Source organism: Pinus tabuliformis, chromosome 2_1 (genome assembly GCF_031772625.1).
Source record: "Pinus tabuliformis cultivar Carrire ecotype Pingquan chromosome 2_1, CPIR1, whole genome shotgun sequence".
Lineage (NCBI taxonomy): Eukaryota > Viridiplantae > Streptophyta > Pinopsida > Pinales > Pinaceae > Pinus > Pinus tabuliformis.
Genome location: NC_142299.1, coordinates 608407020 through 608420947, shown reverse-complemented (window position 1 = coordinate 608420947; position 13928 = coordinate 608407020). Strand labels below are relative to the sequence as shown.

General features: G+C 38.4%; 1 protein-coding gene across 13 annotated transcripts in view; it reads left to right on the top strand.

The window, feature by feature from the left end:
• Window positions 1–13928, top strand: part of LOC149201970 (pre-mRNA-processing protein 40A-like) — a 415839-nt gene that overhangs the window by 193487 nt on the left and 208424 nt on the right. For all 13 annotated transcript variants that reach the window (XR_016253883.1, XR_016253881.1, XR_016253882.1 and 10 more), the window contains 6 exons: window positions 8815–8922; window positions 9033–9101; window positions 9243–9320; window positions 9437–9523; window positions 9681–9715; window positions 9863–9968. Coding sequence is in view for 10 of the 13 variants with exons in the window: in XM_089403047.1 (XP_089259173.1) it covers window positions 8815–8922; window positions 9033–9101; window positions 9243–9320; window positions 9437–9523; window positions 9681–9715; window positions 9863–9968 (483 nt within the window). In the remaining 3 variants the exon portion in view is untranslated. The remainder of the gene's footprint in view (window positions 1–8814; window positions 8923–9032; window positions 9102–9242; window positions 9321–9436; window positions 9524–9680; window positions 9716–9862; window positions 9969–13928) is intronic.

The window sequence follows — 13928 nt, the reverse complement described above, 5'->3', positions numbered from 1 at the left end:
ACCCTCATGGAAGCCTATAAATAGAAGAGACCTCAAGCTCATTTGGACACATTGATCAAGCCATCTTCTCTTCTCTTCTATTGTCTTGGTTCGCACAGGTTTAATGGAGAAAGTTCACACAAGGGTCCGAAACTACAAGGTTGAAGCTCACACGGATCTAAGGTTTTTGTTTCTCAGTCGCATGCACGTAATTGAGTATTTTCGACCCCAGATGCACGCACAAAGTGGTCAAGGGTGCGACTGGGAAGTCTCAGTTGCTCGCACATAAGCCTGAAGGGAGCGTTTAGGGTTTCTGAAGCAGATCAGGCAGTTTGGTCCCCAGACGCACACATAGAGTGTCAAGTGTGTGCTTGGGCTCACACAGTAGCCTGAAGGGTGCGTCTGGGGGTTTGAGGCAAATCTGAGTGTATTTATCCCCAGTCGCACACATGCAATTCACTAGGAAGCGACTAGGACTGCCATAGTTGTTCGCATAACTCCTCTGTGCGACTGAGACTAAAAGATAAAATTTCAGTATTCCGAAGACTCTGCTTAGTGAGAACAGTGTTCAATAGTTGACTACAGACTGTGACAATACATTACAGTCCTCAGAATCATGGTTTTGAGTATAAGCATGATTAGGTTCATTTCATGGATGTCATAGTTGTTTTACTGGTTAGTTGCATAGACGAAGATATGGATCATTGTACTCTCTTTTGCTGAATCATTTGATGACGATCTAAGAAGAATAAGAATTTGCAATGGTTTTCCCCATAGTGGGTTTTGCCCTGGTCTCAGACCAATCCTGGTGTCTCTATGTGTGCATGCTTTTCTTCTATTGTTCCTTTATGTTCCATTGCATTGATGATAATGATGTTTTTCTTTCTACATAGTTGCATATGCTGATGAATAATGATGTAAATCTGAATAATGTAATGATGATATGGGGTGAACTTAACATGTTAATGAAGAAATGCAATTATCTAAGCAAAGAACAATATAGCCCTACAAAAAATTAATAGAAACAACATGTGACGACCCTTGTTTGTGGAGGCCAAGAGGTGGAGCACCCTCATTTGGCTAGGTCGCAGTCAAGGGAAGAAACAACGAAGTGTTTGGGGCTAGATTTGGAGCAATATGCAAGAGATAGCAACAGTGTTTGGGATTGCGGAAAATCCCTAAACAAGACTGTCATCTTAGAATTAAAATGCACAGAACCAGTGGTCAAGAAAGGGTATGATTGGTCCTTTCTTGTTGGTAGTGTTTGCTAAGTGGATGAAACTTTGTTGCAGCCTGTGGAAGCGAATTAGAAGTCTTCATGGGGAGGTTGGAAGCCTTTCCTAGGAGCAAATTTCTTAGTGGATTTGTGACAGTTGGATTGGGCATGATTGAATTGTTGGAGGGCAACGTGTTGGTGTCTAAAGCAGCCCTAGATCAATGTGACAAGAAGGACATTGACAACTGTGTGTTGGGTGAAGGATTGAGCCTAACGTGTAGCTCTTTGATGGGAAAAAGAAGCTAATAGATTGGTAGTTTGATGCTCAGGTATTGGCGAACCTAGAGGAGCAGATTGGATCAACCCATGTTCATTGTAGCAAAAGTGACTTGCAACAATGATAGGTGGCAGCCCTCTTGGAGTCTCTATGTGTTGTTTCTTGATGGACTAAGGGGTAGCTAGAGAGAAAAACAAAAGCGATGGACCGACAGGACGAGGTACGACATAGATGCTAAGATTGTAGCGAGATTGTCATTGTATCTTGTATTCTTGTACTTGTGGACAATTGAGGGCCATTATCTGTTGTACGAGAGCCCTAGTCAACTGTATTATATGTTGATTAATATAACGCAGTTGGGTTGAAAAATTTGTAAAAAGTGTAATGTCCCTTCCGAAATTAAATTGTTACAGGTTTATTTATTCTGCAATTTTGGCAATTTTGGAGGCCATGGGACCCATGTGATTTTTGGAAAAGACTTAGGAAGGAAAAAGGGGCCGAAATGTTTTGTTGGCATAGCGTGGGGGTCGCCCATATGAGGAAATATGCACCACCTTAAAGGGAAGTTTGAATGACTAAGGAGGGAAAGTCGAATTGATAGTTGGAGGGGGCCCACATGGGAAAAGAGGCCCACGAATTATAAATAGAGGAGGCTCAGGCTTATTTGGCATATTTTGACATATTGAACTCAACCTTAGTTTCTCGAGCTGCTAAGCCGAGTCACTCGCTGTTTAGCACGAGTTCTCTAAGAGGAGAACTCACCTTCTCTTCGTTGGACCACGAGTGCCACCCTAGTGAGGTTTCTTTCTATCATTCCGGGAGATTGCAGGTGGGTATTCAGAGCCCCCAACTCAGCCATCATTTAGTCAGTACGTACTCTAGAAAGATGCAGTAGTGGAATACGCAGTAGATAATTCAGTGGCCTTCAGAGGAGCAATTGCCGGAGGAGTTTTGGAAACAGAAGTATAGGGGAAGACTAGCCTTTAGGAGGATTTTGGGAGCTGGAGATTTCTGTTTGGGAGCAGGGTGATTGCCAGCACTCAGTACCAACGCAGGAATCCATCACTGAGCACACGTGGGAATTTGTGGGTCAGTTGTGGAGTGAGTATTTGCTCGGAGAGATAAGGGGAAGTTCAGGGAAGATTATCTCAGCCATTTTGGTGTGTTTTGGAGGGCTTATTTTGGTGTTACAGACAGGCCGTACACTTTAGCAGTTGGACGAGGGCGTGGCTCTTGGGAGGCCGAATTTCCAGGGTCAAAACCAGGCCAAACCGTTTCTGGGCTTTTGTTGAGGAGCTTGGGGTTAATTTTGCAGGATTTTTTGGGCAGATCTGAGGGGTCAAACAGGGGTGCCAACTCGGCCAGTGGCTAGGGGAAATTTGGGCCGAAATTTCGAGGTTAACATTTTGCCAATTCCTTCCTGGGTTATTCTGGGTAATTAGTGGAGAAGTCGGGGTTAATTTCCTAGAATTTTCTCAGCACCGGAGGTGGGGTTTACAGCAACATCTTGGCAGCAGACAACACAATTTCACAAGGGCAGCGCAGGGCATCATTGCAGCAGCCATTTGTGCCATCTGGGCTTGACATATTACCACTTGGGCTTGATCACACTTGCCATTGAGGCAAGCCCAGGTGGACCACTTCCACATTATTGTACTTTGCTCCTAGATTATAATAAAATGTCTTAGCTGATGGTTATTCCTAGACTTTTTATGGGTGTGCATTGAATGTTTCTATTTTATGGTGTTGTTTTTATTGTTTTCTTTGCATAGCACTATTTTTCCTAGTTTGGAACATTACAAAAAGTTGTCGATAATTGTGCATGTGTGATTTACTGTTGTTTATATTCTACTGTGCAAAGTAGTTTTGTTGAGATTCTTGGTTTGGTAACGTTATAGATTTTAAGATTCTATCCTAGCACCAGGGTCATGGAAATTCAACAGTTCTGACATGCATAGGAGGGGTTTCTCTTACTCACATGGGTTCAAATCCTTGCTCCTCAACAATTTGGATCTGTTTGAGCTTGAATGAATCAATGTATTTCAAATGTGTGGATATATGATCATAACTAGTTATCCATTTTCTTGTAGATATGGCTAGGCGAGCTCATGGATAGTTACACAACAAATGGGGGTGATTAGTTTCTTTAGTTCAACCATAATTGGACCTGGAGATTTTAGTGGAGAGTAATTAAATGTTACAGAGAGGGGTTTCAACATGTTGCAGAAATGGCCCATACAATGGTTGTGTGAATGATTGGTTGGATGGGTCATCCACCTTTAATGGTGAATGTTGGAGCATTAATGGGACAAGTGGCTTGAGCCCCAACCTATCCATGGAATCATTTCGAGTGAATGTTAGTCCAAGGCATGGTATCTCTTCAAAGGGGTGTTGAGCATGAGCTAAAATTTTCTTGAGGGATGATTCACCTTGGTTCATGGGGGTTTGATTATTTCTTTATTGTAGATGTGGCTTTGACCACTTTACTAGTTTCTCCTCCTTGACCCATTATTTTGTGCAATCGACCTAGGGATGGTCATGCTTCTTGATATCTTCTCGTCCTAACATTCCCTTGACTCCACTGTCCTTAAATGTTCATAGTTATATTCACATCCCTTCATCGCCATTATTTTCCTATTCTTTCCAAAAACCAACTCATTCAACAGGGTTACTAGTGATCTCACCTTGCTCCTCATTGTTGATGGCCTAATGAGTTTTAAGGGATCCCCTTCAAAGTTGGAGGAAAGTTAGCATGAAGAAGCAAGTTAGGTCATCGATGTGACAATGGGTGAGTTACGCATGTTGCACTCAAATTATACGACATGGTTTGGAGCTTTCATCGCTTTAGTGTACAAGATTTTGCCTATGTTCCTTTGAGTAGAGGCATGTGATATGACAGTCTACATCTAGAGGAAGCATTCACTAGTGTGAAGCTAGAGGTGAGCCACTTACATATTTTTGGTTGTTTGGTGTATATACCTGTACTAGAAGATAAGAGGGCCAAGTTTGATCCCTTTAGCATGAAGGGCGTGTTTGTGAGATACAACGAGACTTTGGAGGCCTACATGATTTTCATTTTAACACAGTAGAAGATTGTGGTGGCTCGGGATGTGAAATTCTAGGAGGACCTCGCATTTAGGAAGTCACATGAGATCCTACCAGTGACCGGAGGACAAGGAGCAAGAAGCTTCGAATTTTACATCTAGGCTAGCTGCTTCTAGTTTAGGAAGTCAACCTTAAGATGAGGAGGAAAGATCAAATTCTTCGAGTTCTGTTAGGAGACCTTGATGGTTCATGCAGACATTGGGAGATGCTCAACAATGTTGCAAACATCGTGATAAAATTGCGAAAAGATCGCAATGTCATGATTTTTCTGCCTAGTTGAAAAAATTGGTCACAAAAATCGATATTGTTTTTTCAACATTGAAAAAAATTGTGCTACAATTGAAAAAGTCATTGGGCCACTGATGAGGGTGATTTATGTTGGTTTTTTTTTGTAACTTTTGTATGCTTTTTATTTTGCTGATGTTTATAGATTTTTACCGATTTTCCCAATATTTTGCTTTCCTAGAACTTTTCTGTTTTTATCCTGTTGCAAATTGAAATAACATTGATGCTTAGGAGCAGGTGGAGGGTCCTAGTAGTGTAGTTAGGGAGAGCAATCCTCTGAAGAAGTTTTCAGACTATATGGCCCTAATAAGTAGCGTCATTGAAGAATCAGCAGACTAGCAGGTTTGGAGGAATGCCATGATGGAGGATGAGGTTTGGCCTATCCCAGGTGGCTTTTCAAGAAGTTCCTTTTTTGTTAAGAGGGACTGTTGATGCTTGTAGCATTAGACAAGAACTACCGCACAAGTCTAGTGTCGGATGTGTGGAAGTCATTCAAAAAGTCTTTTCTATTTTGTACTTCACTTTAATTTTAAAGTGATGAGTCTTTTATTAGTAAATTGATTAATGTTTAATAAAATGTAAAGAATTTACATTAGTGATTTAGATGTGATGTCCACTGTGGATTGATATTTAATCTCAACTGTCAATTACATTGGGAGATCAGGGTTATGGAGACTTGGTCATCAAGACATTGTTATAAAAAAATGACAAAGTGTAGGAAAAGACAGAGTGTGGTACATAGAGAGGGTGATACACAAATATTATTAGAAAAACACAAGTGAGAGAATGATAAAGGATTTTTGCTCTGTGTGCAAGTCCAGAGGAAAAAAGAGGAAATAGTGTGAGTAGCAAACAGAGATTAACCAAGCTGTTAGAAATTGAAGGGGCCGTCAGGGTGCCGTATGACCCAACAAAAGAGAAGGGTGGTTGTACAAATTTCTGGGACTGATTTCAGCAGCAACAGGATGGTTTTTACAACAGTTTTTGATAGGGCTGTACAGGTTGTATGGTGCACCAGAACAGCTAGGTTTCCCTATAATGTTTCTTGTTTTCTTAGTGGGCTATTTTCCCAGTTTGGGAGCCCTTGTAAGTTTGGAGTAATTTTAATGAAAAGTTGATATTTGAAGTGCAGAAATTTTTGTGTGTATTTTGGAGATTGGTTTCTTGTAGCTTCTGCGGATTCTTTATTCCCAGTTGAATTTCCAGCAAGTGTATTTTATTCTATGATTGAAGAATTCAATCAAAATTAAATTTTCAGTAAGGAAATCTTAAGGAATTAACTTACCTAGGTTAGAGATTTTAACATTTTGTATGGAGGCTGGGGAGCGGTTTTGGTCTGATACCATTTTAAAAACAGTTCCTGTTTATACTTGAAATTATGTAATTATAAAATAGATATTGATTTATAAACGGTTGATAAGAATGGTAATGTTACAATGAGCCTTGTGATGGTCTACTTATAGCATTGTTTGGTCACAAGGTGAAGGGGTATGTTCTCCTTGACTTTTCATTAGCTAATTAACTTATTCTTATTTATTATTATTATATTTATAACATCTTGCCACTGTCGTTTGAGTTTCATCCAGAGAGAAGACTTGCCGTGCGCTTCTTGGGTGCATTTCATCATGTTTCTATGCTGCATTTTGGCAATCTGGGCTGAGTTTTTTGATTGTGCCAGTGCATTTCTCTGTGTTTTTGCCGCTTGGGCTGTGATTTTGCCAGTCTAGGCTGTGTTTCTACGGTGTGACAGTGTATATCTAGGCTGTCCTTTCGGGCTGTGTTTCACCCTTCAAGTTCAAAGTTTGAAACTTCATCACCAGGTAATCCTTAATTTATCAATCGGAATGATTAGTGTTTATTGTTATAGGGATTTAGCTTTTGATGCATCTTTAGAAATGACTTTTCGCAGTCCACTTAGAGGACAATGTATACTTCTATATTGTATGTTTATGTATTGATGAGATGTATACTTCTGTGTGGGAGCCGTACTGAGTTTTCTTTGACATGTATTATTTTTTGTGCCACACCATGTATTTGTATTCACAATTAAATCTTGCTACTATGATCAAAATTATGGGAAACCCTTTAATCTTGAAGCCTGAAGGTAATTTCCTTGATAATCTATTGACATTTCATTTACCAATATTCCTGCATGATCGTTATTACTTTCTCTGGTAGTCTGCAATTCTCCCAGCCTGTTTATTGTTCTTGATGTGGTTATTATTAATCAGAGAACTTTAATTTTTCTAATGTCCCCTTGAGCTTTGATTTGATGTTGTAACTATTTGGAATTTGCTCACTGCCTACAGCTATTAATTGGAATTTAGTCTTCTGTCATTTGGTTTAGTAGTGTACTTGTTGACTGCAGACCATTTTGAAAGGAGCAGAACAAAGTCTTCTTCATTGCACTATTCTTGTGTAATTTGTTCTTTATGTTCAATGAGCTGGTTAGTCACCTGGTAACAATAAATCTGAATTTGAATTTCTATCTTCTTGTTTTTTACTTTTTATGCTCATGTGCTTTTTATTGTCATAATCTCAGAAACAAGTTTAATTATTGTGCCAGGATCACTGCTCAGATAAGGATGGTACACCTCATTTGAGATGGGCAGTCTCAGATATTGTTCTCTAGCAAAGAATACACACACTCATCCTTGATTGTGCTCCCAACTATCCTCTTTATTAAATATTTATATGTATAAACCTAGGTTAGCTATAGTTAATAATATTTATTTATTCATTATATGGGAGGAATATGATGTCTTCACTGGAAATGCAATAGCCACACCTGTTGTACTCTTATTACTGAACTTTTTCCAGTTACATTGGCGATATTTGGCCATTACTAGAAGTAGATATTAATATTTAAATTAAATTGAGATTTCAATTAGAAATGTGTAGTTTGATACATTAGTATCATGTCACGAAATTGTTTAGTATGATGTTACATATTCTGAAGATGAATGATCAATCACGAGGAAATGTCAGTAGCTGCCTTTTTTTAATGGGAACACTGGGGCTTAAGTTGTGATCACAGTTGCTAACTTTATTTTTTTTTCTGGACATATGATCCGTGAAGGTTGCCAATACTTTGAGCCTTAGGCATATTCACAGCAAGCACTCTGGCTTGCCCCAATACCACAGCCCAACAAACAATAGAAAATGGTAAGCTTTAAGGAGAACACAAGGTTGGGCTTGGGTCCATGATATGTGCATGCGGGTCATGGCCACTTTGTGCCATACGTTCAAAGTTCAAACCCTACCTCTTGGTGTCCCAATGGCTACCTGAAGGCTTTAGAGCAACATGTGAGAATGGAAGCTGATTAAGGTATTGAGTGAAGTTTGTGAGATTTGAACGTTGATCAAGAGCATGAAGCTCCTTACTCCCCACTGCTAGTATCAACTATCAAGTCCATTGGGCTTAAATGGTAAACATTAAGGGCTAAGGAGAACATCTGGTGGGCTTGGGTCCATATTATGTGTGCCTGGGTCATGACATCCTGGTGCCTTAAGTTCAAGGCAAGGTGTTGGAATAGATTGTTGTAATGAAACCTAGACAAGGTATTTGCTGAACTATGTAAGATTTGAACCTTGACCAAGGGTTTGGAAATTGCCAGTTGTTGCTATTAGGTGTTGAATGTTGAGGAATTGTCTCTGAAATCCAAAACGCCTTAAAAAAATAGTACACTAAAAGAGAACTTTCTCATGGGAAGAGAGCAGCGGGAACCGTAAAAGAGCTGTTGATCAGAGAGAGTTATTTTTTGTTATTGACTTTGTTTTACTTAAATAAAATTCTTTGGCATTTTTTTAATTTCATTTTTGATTAGGATATTACTTCTTATTTCTTATTTGGGACTCTGGGAGATTGTTCTCTTTGATGCTTAAATTGTTTGGTATTCTGTATTGAGGCACTCCTTGGTTCTTATATTCATGGTGGTTTCCTTTCATGCAGGCAGCTAATAAAGCAGTGCCTATAATTGGGAAGATTAATGTAACTCCATTGTTAGAGAAGAAACCTATAAATGTGGCAGGGGAGTCATTATCTTATGCTAATAAAGCGGTATGGATTAATTACAGTGATGTTTGAAACTCGTAAATTCTTAATCTGCTTTTTCTACTGATGTATATTTGCTTTGCTTGTGAGCTGATGGTGTTTATCTTCATTCCCAGGAGGCAAAAATTGCTTTCAAACAATTGTTAGAGTCTGCACATGTGGAATCTAATTGGACTTGGGATCAAGTGATATTTCTATGGCTTTATTATAAGTAGTTTCTTTAATTGATACGAGAATACAACCTTTTTGTAAATTCTTAACCTTTTTTCCTCTTTACTTATTTTAATGATTTTTTCCATTGGGGAAAATATACAATCTTATCCTAGGCAATGCGAGTAATAGTTAATGATAAGCGATATGGAGCCCTTAAAAGTCTTGCAGAGCGAAGGAAGGCATTTAATGAAGTATGAACCTATTTCTTACCTAGCTTTCCAAGAGATTTTGCAAATCAACAGTTGTCTAGTGTCATCATTGCTGAACTTTCATAGACATTGGTTCTTATGGTTTCTTTGACATACAGTATTGTGCACACTGGAAGAAACAGGAGGCCGAAGAGAAACGTCTAAAGCAAAAGAGAGACCGTGAAGAATTTGTTAAGATGCTCGAGGTATGTCTTTATGAGTGACAATTGAGCTTCAAATTCACTTTACTTCAGCTGCAGTTTCTATTAAGATGACAAGTATGGTGTTAATGCTAGAGGAAGACCGTTAAAATTAACTTCAAAAATAATATATTATTGCTTTCACATTTTATCTTTTGTTCAGGAATGTAAGGAGCTTACATCAACAATGCGCTGGAGGTTTGTTTATTCAAACTGAGTAGCATTTTTGTTAGTGCAAATTGTATGGATCTGGATTGTGAGGATGTATGTTTGGTCTTTTGGTTATCATTTGATAGTGGTTAGTTTTACTGCTTTTTAAACTAATTACTGAAATATTATGAACAGCAAAGCTGTCTCTCTATTTGAGCATGATCAGAGATTCCGTGCCATTGAGCGAGGAAGAGAGAGAGAGGAGCTTTTTGAGGACTATATGCTTAACATGGAACACAAGGTTTGGGATATTTTGATAAAGTTACCTTGTTTGTGTGTGGGAGTTTCTGTAGCCTACAAAGTGATAATTTATTTAGTATGCAAATCACTTGTGCATAGTTGTAGATATTAAGACAAGGAAGTACATATTGTTTCTGACATTCAACATGGTATGTTCAGTCCAATGGAATTAAAACTAGCTATACTGATTCACAACTCTTGGAGGTATTGCACCTGCATATTTGTCCTAATCAGTAACACAAGATTTGGCTGTTTCCAACAATTTTAGACTGACCCTATTTGATCTAGGGGCACTTAACCCTAAGAAGATTCCCTTTATTTGGTTTGATTTTGCAAGTCTGGATCCTCATTTTTACAGCCACAGTTTTTTATTAAATTTGTGTGCTTCAGTGATTAAAATCAAGCTCAAAATATTTTGTAGAAGTATTTTTCTTTTTCTTTTTAATTTACTTCTTATTTTGTTTTAGACAATATTTATGGGTATAAAGTAATTTAGGAGTCATTGGAGAGTTTAGCATTTATTGAATAGTTTTTCATTAGGAGAATGACATTTTGCTAAAAAGTACAATTTTGAATGGTTGCAAGTCTAGATGAATGCCTAGATAAGAAAAATTATTTGAAGTTTTCTGCTTTGCATGAGAAAATTTATTGAGCCCAACAGCCTACAGCTCATATGCTTTTATTTGAAGACAATATCTGATTGACCATGTGTGATTAATGGTAAATGGACTGTTGTTATAGATGTATGAGTTTCTATGTTCTTTGACTTTTATTCGAAACAGAAATTTCACCTCACAAGAGGTTTCCTGGATCTTGTGCCTGTGAACTTCATCCTTAGACTGATTTGAAATATTAATTTACAGCAGAAAAGAGTGGACAGTGTTTCATCTCACTTCAAACAAATACACTATATGGACTGAGAGAAAGGATAGCAAACATGCAAGAAGTTTCAGCCCTTTGGGCACACTTTTCAACCATAAACCTGATTGCAGTAGTAGATCTGCTCTATTATCTTCAAGACATATGTTAAATCACTTGACACAATCAAAATTCAGCCATATGTTTAATCAGCAGGAGCAACTAGCACTTGAAATTACCAATTAAAGAAGACCATCTTATCACAAGCTGGTACAATCTCTATCTCTATTACTCAGGATCCCTTTGAGACAGCTCCGGGTCAGCTCCCATCGACTCCGGATATAGACAAATCATCATATACCAATATCTGATAGGATCTGCCAAGTGTGCCACCTTCAAAAGGCAGAGATGGAGATGCACCTCATTTTAGGTGTCCCTTCTACTTTGAGATTTAAGGATGCTACCATTGCTTTTAGAGGGGCTTAAGGGGCTTCCTCTCTACTTTCTTCTGGTATCAGGACTAGGGATGCTTAGCACTCTTCATAAGGGAGATCTTCAGCCACACTGTGCCTCGCCTTGGGATGACCAGACCAATTACCTCATACGTCCTTGCTGATCTGTTAGATCAGAGCAACAAATGACACACAGAATTCCAAAATGCACTTGATGGTAGGATGGTGAGACCTCAGCTTTCTTCATAGCCTCCCCCTCTAGGAGTCGACTTGATCTCATTGAGGCTAGTTTGGAGGTGTTAGTCCATACATCAAGCCACTTGTTCTTAGAGCATTAAAGAGATCGACTTCGGATAGATCTGGAGTAGATCACCTCTCGCCTGTCAATCTACCTCCTAGGTCTAGAGGAGCAACTAGAGATCCATTCAAAGTTTACTTCTTTAGACCTCAAATACTAGGAGTATCCCTTGCTCATACATCCCCCTAGGATCATATAGCTAGGCTCCTTGATGGTTCCAAAGGACATTGATTGTAATGTCCACTATGGATTAATTTCCCACGGGAGGACGAAATAGCATATCCAACCCTGTAGGCTATAATCTTGATAATGTGAACATTATTGTAGTTATCTAGTGATTTTCCAACCTATCTTTCTAAAGATTATTTGCCTCAGCAAAAATATTTACCACAAATATTGAATAAAAGCACTACTGCAATATTCACCAATTAAAAATTCATACGCACTGAGAAAACCACACATATAAAAATGGACATTGATATTTTTGGATAAATGTCCTTGGAAAAACCCCAATGTGGGGAAAACTAGTTATGCAGATGAGGGTTTTATTATTTCTTTAGCAAATCTGTAATTGATAGGTATTACAACTGCTTACCTTTAAATGGCAAAACTTCAACAAATATTTTATCTTCTCCTTTGTTGATCAAATCGACTAGGGAATAACCCCTTGGCCCTTCTTCTGCGATTTGCACTACCTCTCTGGTTATGCGTACGACCTCTCTAGCAACTCGAACAGACTCACTGGCAATTCAGACTGTGTTAAAATTGGCAACTAGGGCCAAATTCCACCTTTGGACAGCTCATATGATGGAGACAATTATTGCATTGGATTCCTCTTTTCGAGAGGTACAATTTTGATATAAAGATCATCTCATTCTGACAAGCAAAAATGGAATTTTGAATTTATTCTTTCTGATGGACAAATTGTCAAGGTCGACCTCAGTAAAATGTAGGCTCATGAAGCCCAATGGATGTGTCTCCTCACCCTCAACGAATTGTATAAATAGGAGTGACCCTTCTCTCATTTGGACATCAGTCATCTCATCACATCATCTTCTCTCTCCTCTCTTGATTGGTTCGTACCAGTGTTGTTAAAATCGCGATAAAATCGCGATTTTTTCAAAAAATCGCGATTTTTTCACCTTGTCGATCAAATCGCGATTTTTATACGAAAAAATCGCCTACTTTTTTTTTGCCGATTTTTACTGAAAAAATCGCGATTTTTTCGAAAAAAGCGCGATTTTTAACGAAAAAATCGTGGGGGCTCAGGACAGCATAGTTTTATAACTTTTTTGGGTTTTTTCATGCAATGTTTTTTGAAAGAAACAAATAATTTTTGAGTGGGGTAGCTTAATGATCAAGTCTAGGCCCTAGTATGGATATGCTATTCATGGTAATGTTAAATTCTTAAAGTAAAAGTGACATTCTCCTTAATCTTCATTTTCATCCTTTTACTTAAATTTTTAACATTACCATGAAATGACTCAGGATGTTTGAGAGTGGTTCCAGCCTCATTGGATTTCATATGGAGAAAGTAGAATTTTAGATTTCATTTAAAATTCAGCAGACTTATCAGTTTTTCAGGATTTCAGGATTGGGAGATTGTAATGTTTCTAGGTGACACCACCTGCCCGGGCTACCCCTGCCACCAGTAGAGGACGTGGTCTACCTCCTATAGCTCCTACTTCTAGTTCTTCAACGTCTAGAGCACATCAGACTCCACAGCCATTTCCACCTGCACGAGCACCAGCATCTACATCTAGAGGGAAAGGGAAAGCTGTGGCATTTTCTCGCAAGAGGGGCAGAGGAAATCAATAGGATTAGACTTTCATTTTATTGTATATGACATTATGACATGATGAGATACATTATCATATTTTTTGTTGATATTTTGAGGCTGAGTTGGGACTCAGGAGTCAGGACTTACTATTCAGGACATGATTCAATGTTATGTGTGATTTTAGCGCTAGAAATGATATTAAACATCTTATATATTAGTTTTTTTATCATATTTATGTGTCAATGTATTTATTTTATGTTGTAGATGGTTTAGATATTAAAAAAATTGAAAAAAAATGAAAAAAAATGAATATTTTTGTACCAAACGATTTTTTCCCTCTTTTTTCCGATTTTTTCCCGATTTTTCCGATTTTTTCCGATTCGTTCCCCGCGCCGATTTAATCCCGATCGCGCTTTTAACAACATTGGTTCGTACAACTTGGAGGCTCTCTTCTTTGTACGTGTGGAAGGAAGGTAGATTTCCGGACTGGTTTTGGAGGCCGAAAATTTCAGGATTAGGGCATGTGCATGTGTCGACAAACGTTGACTTGGAGTATTTGATCAATGTTTACTT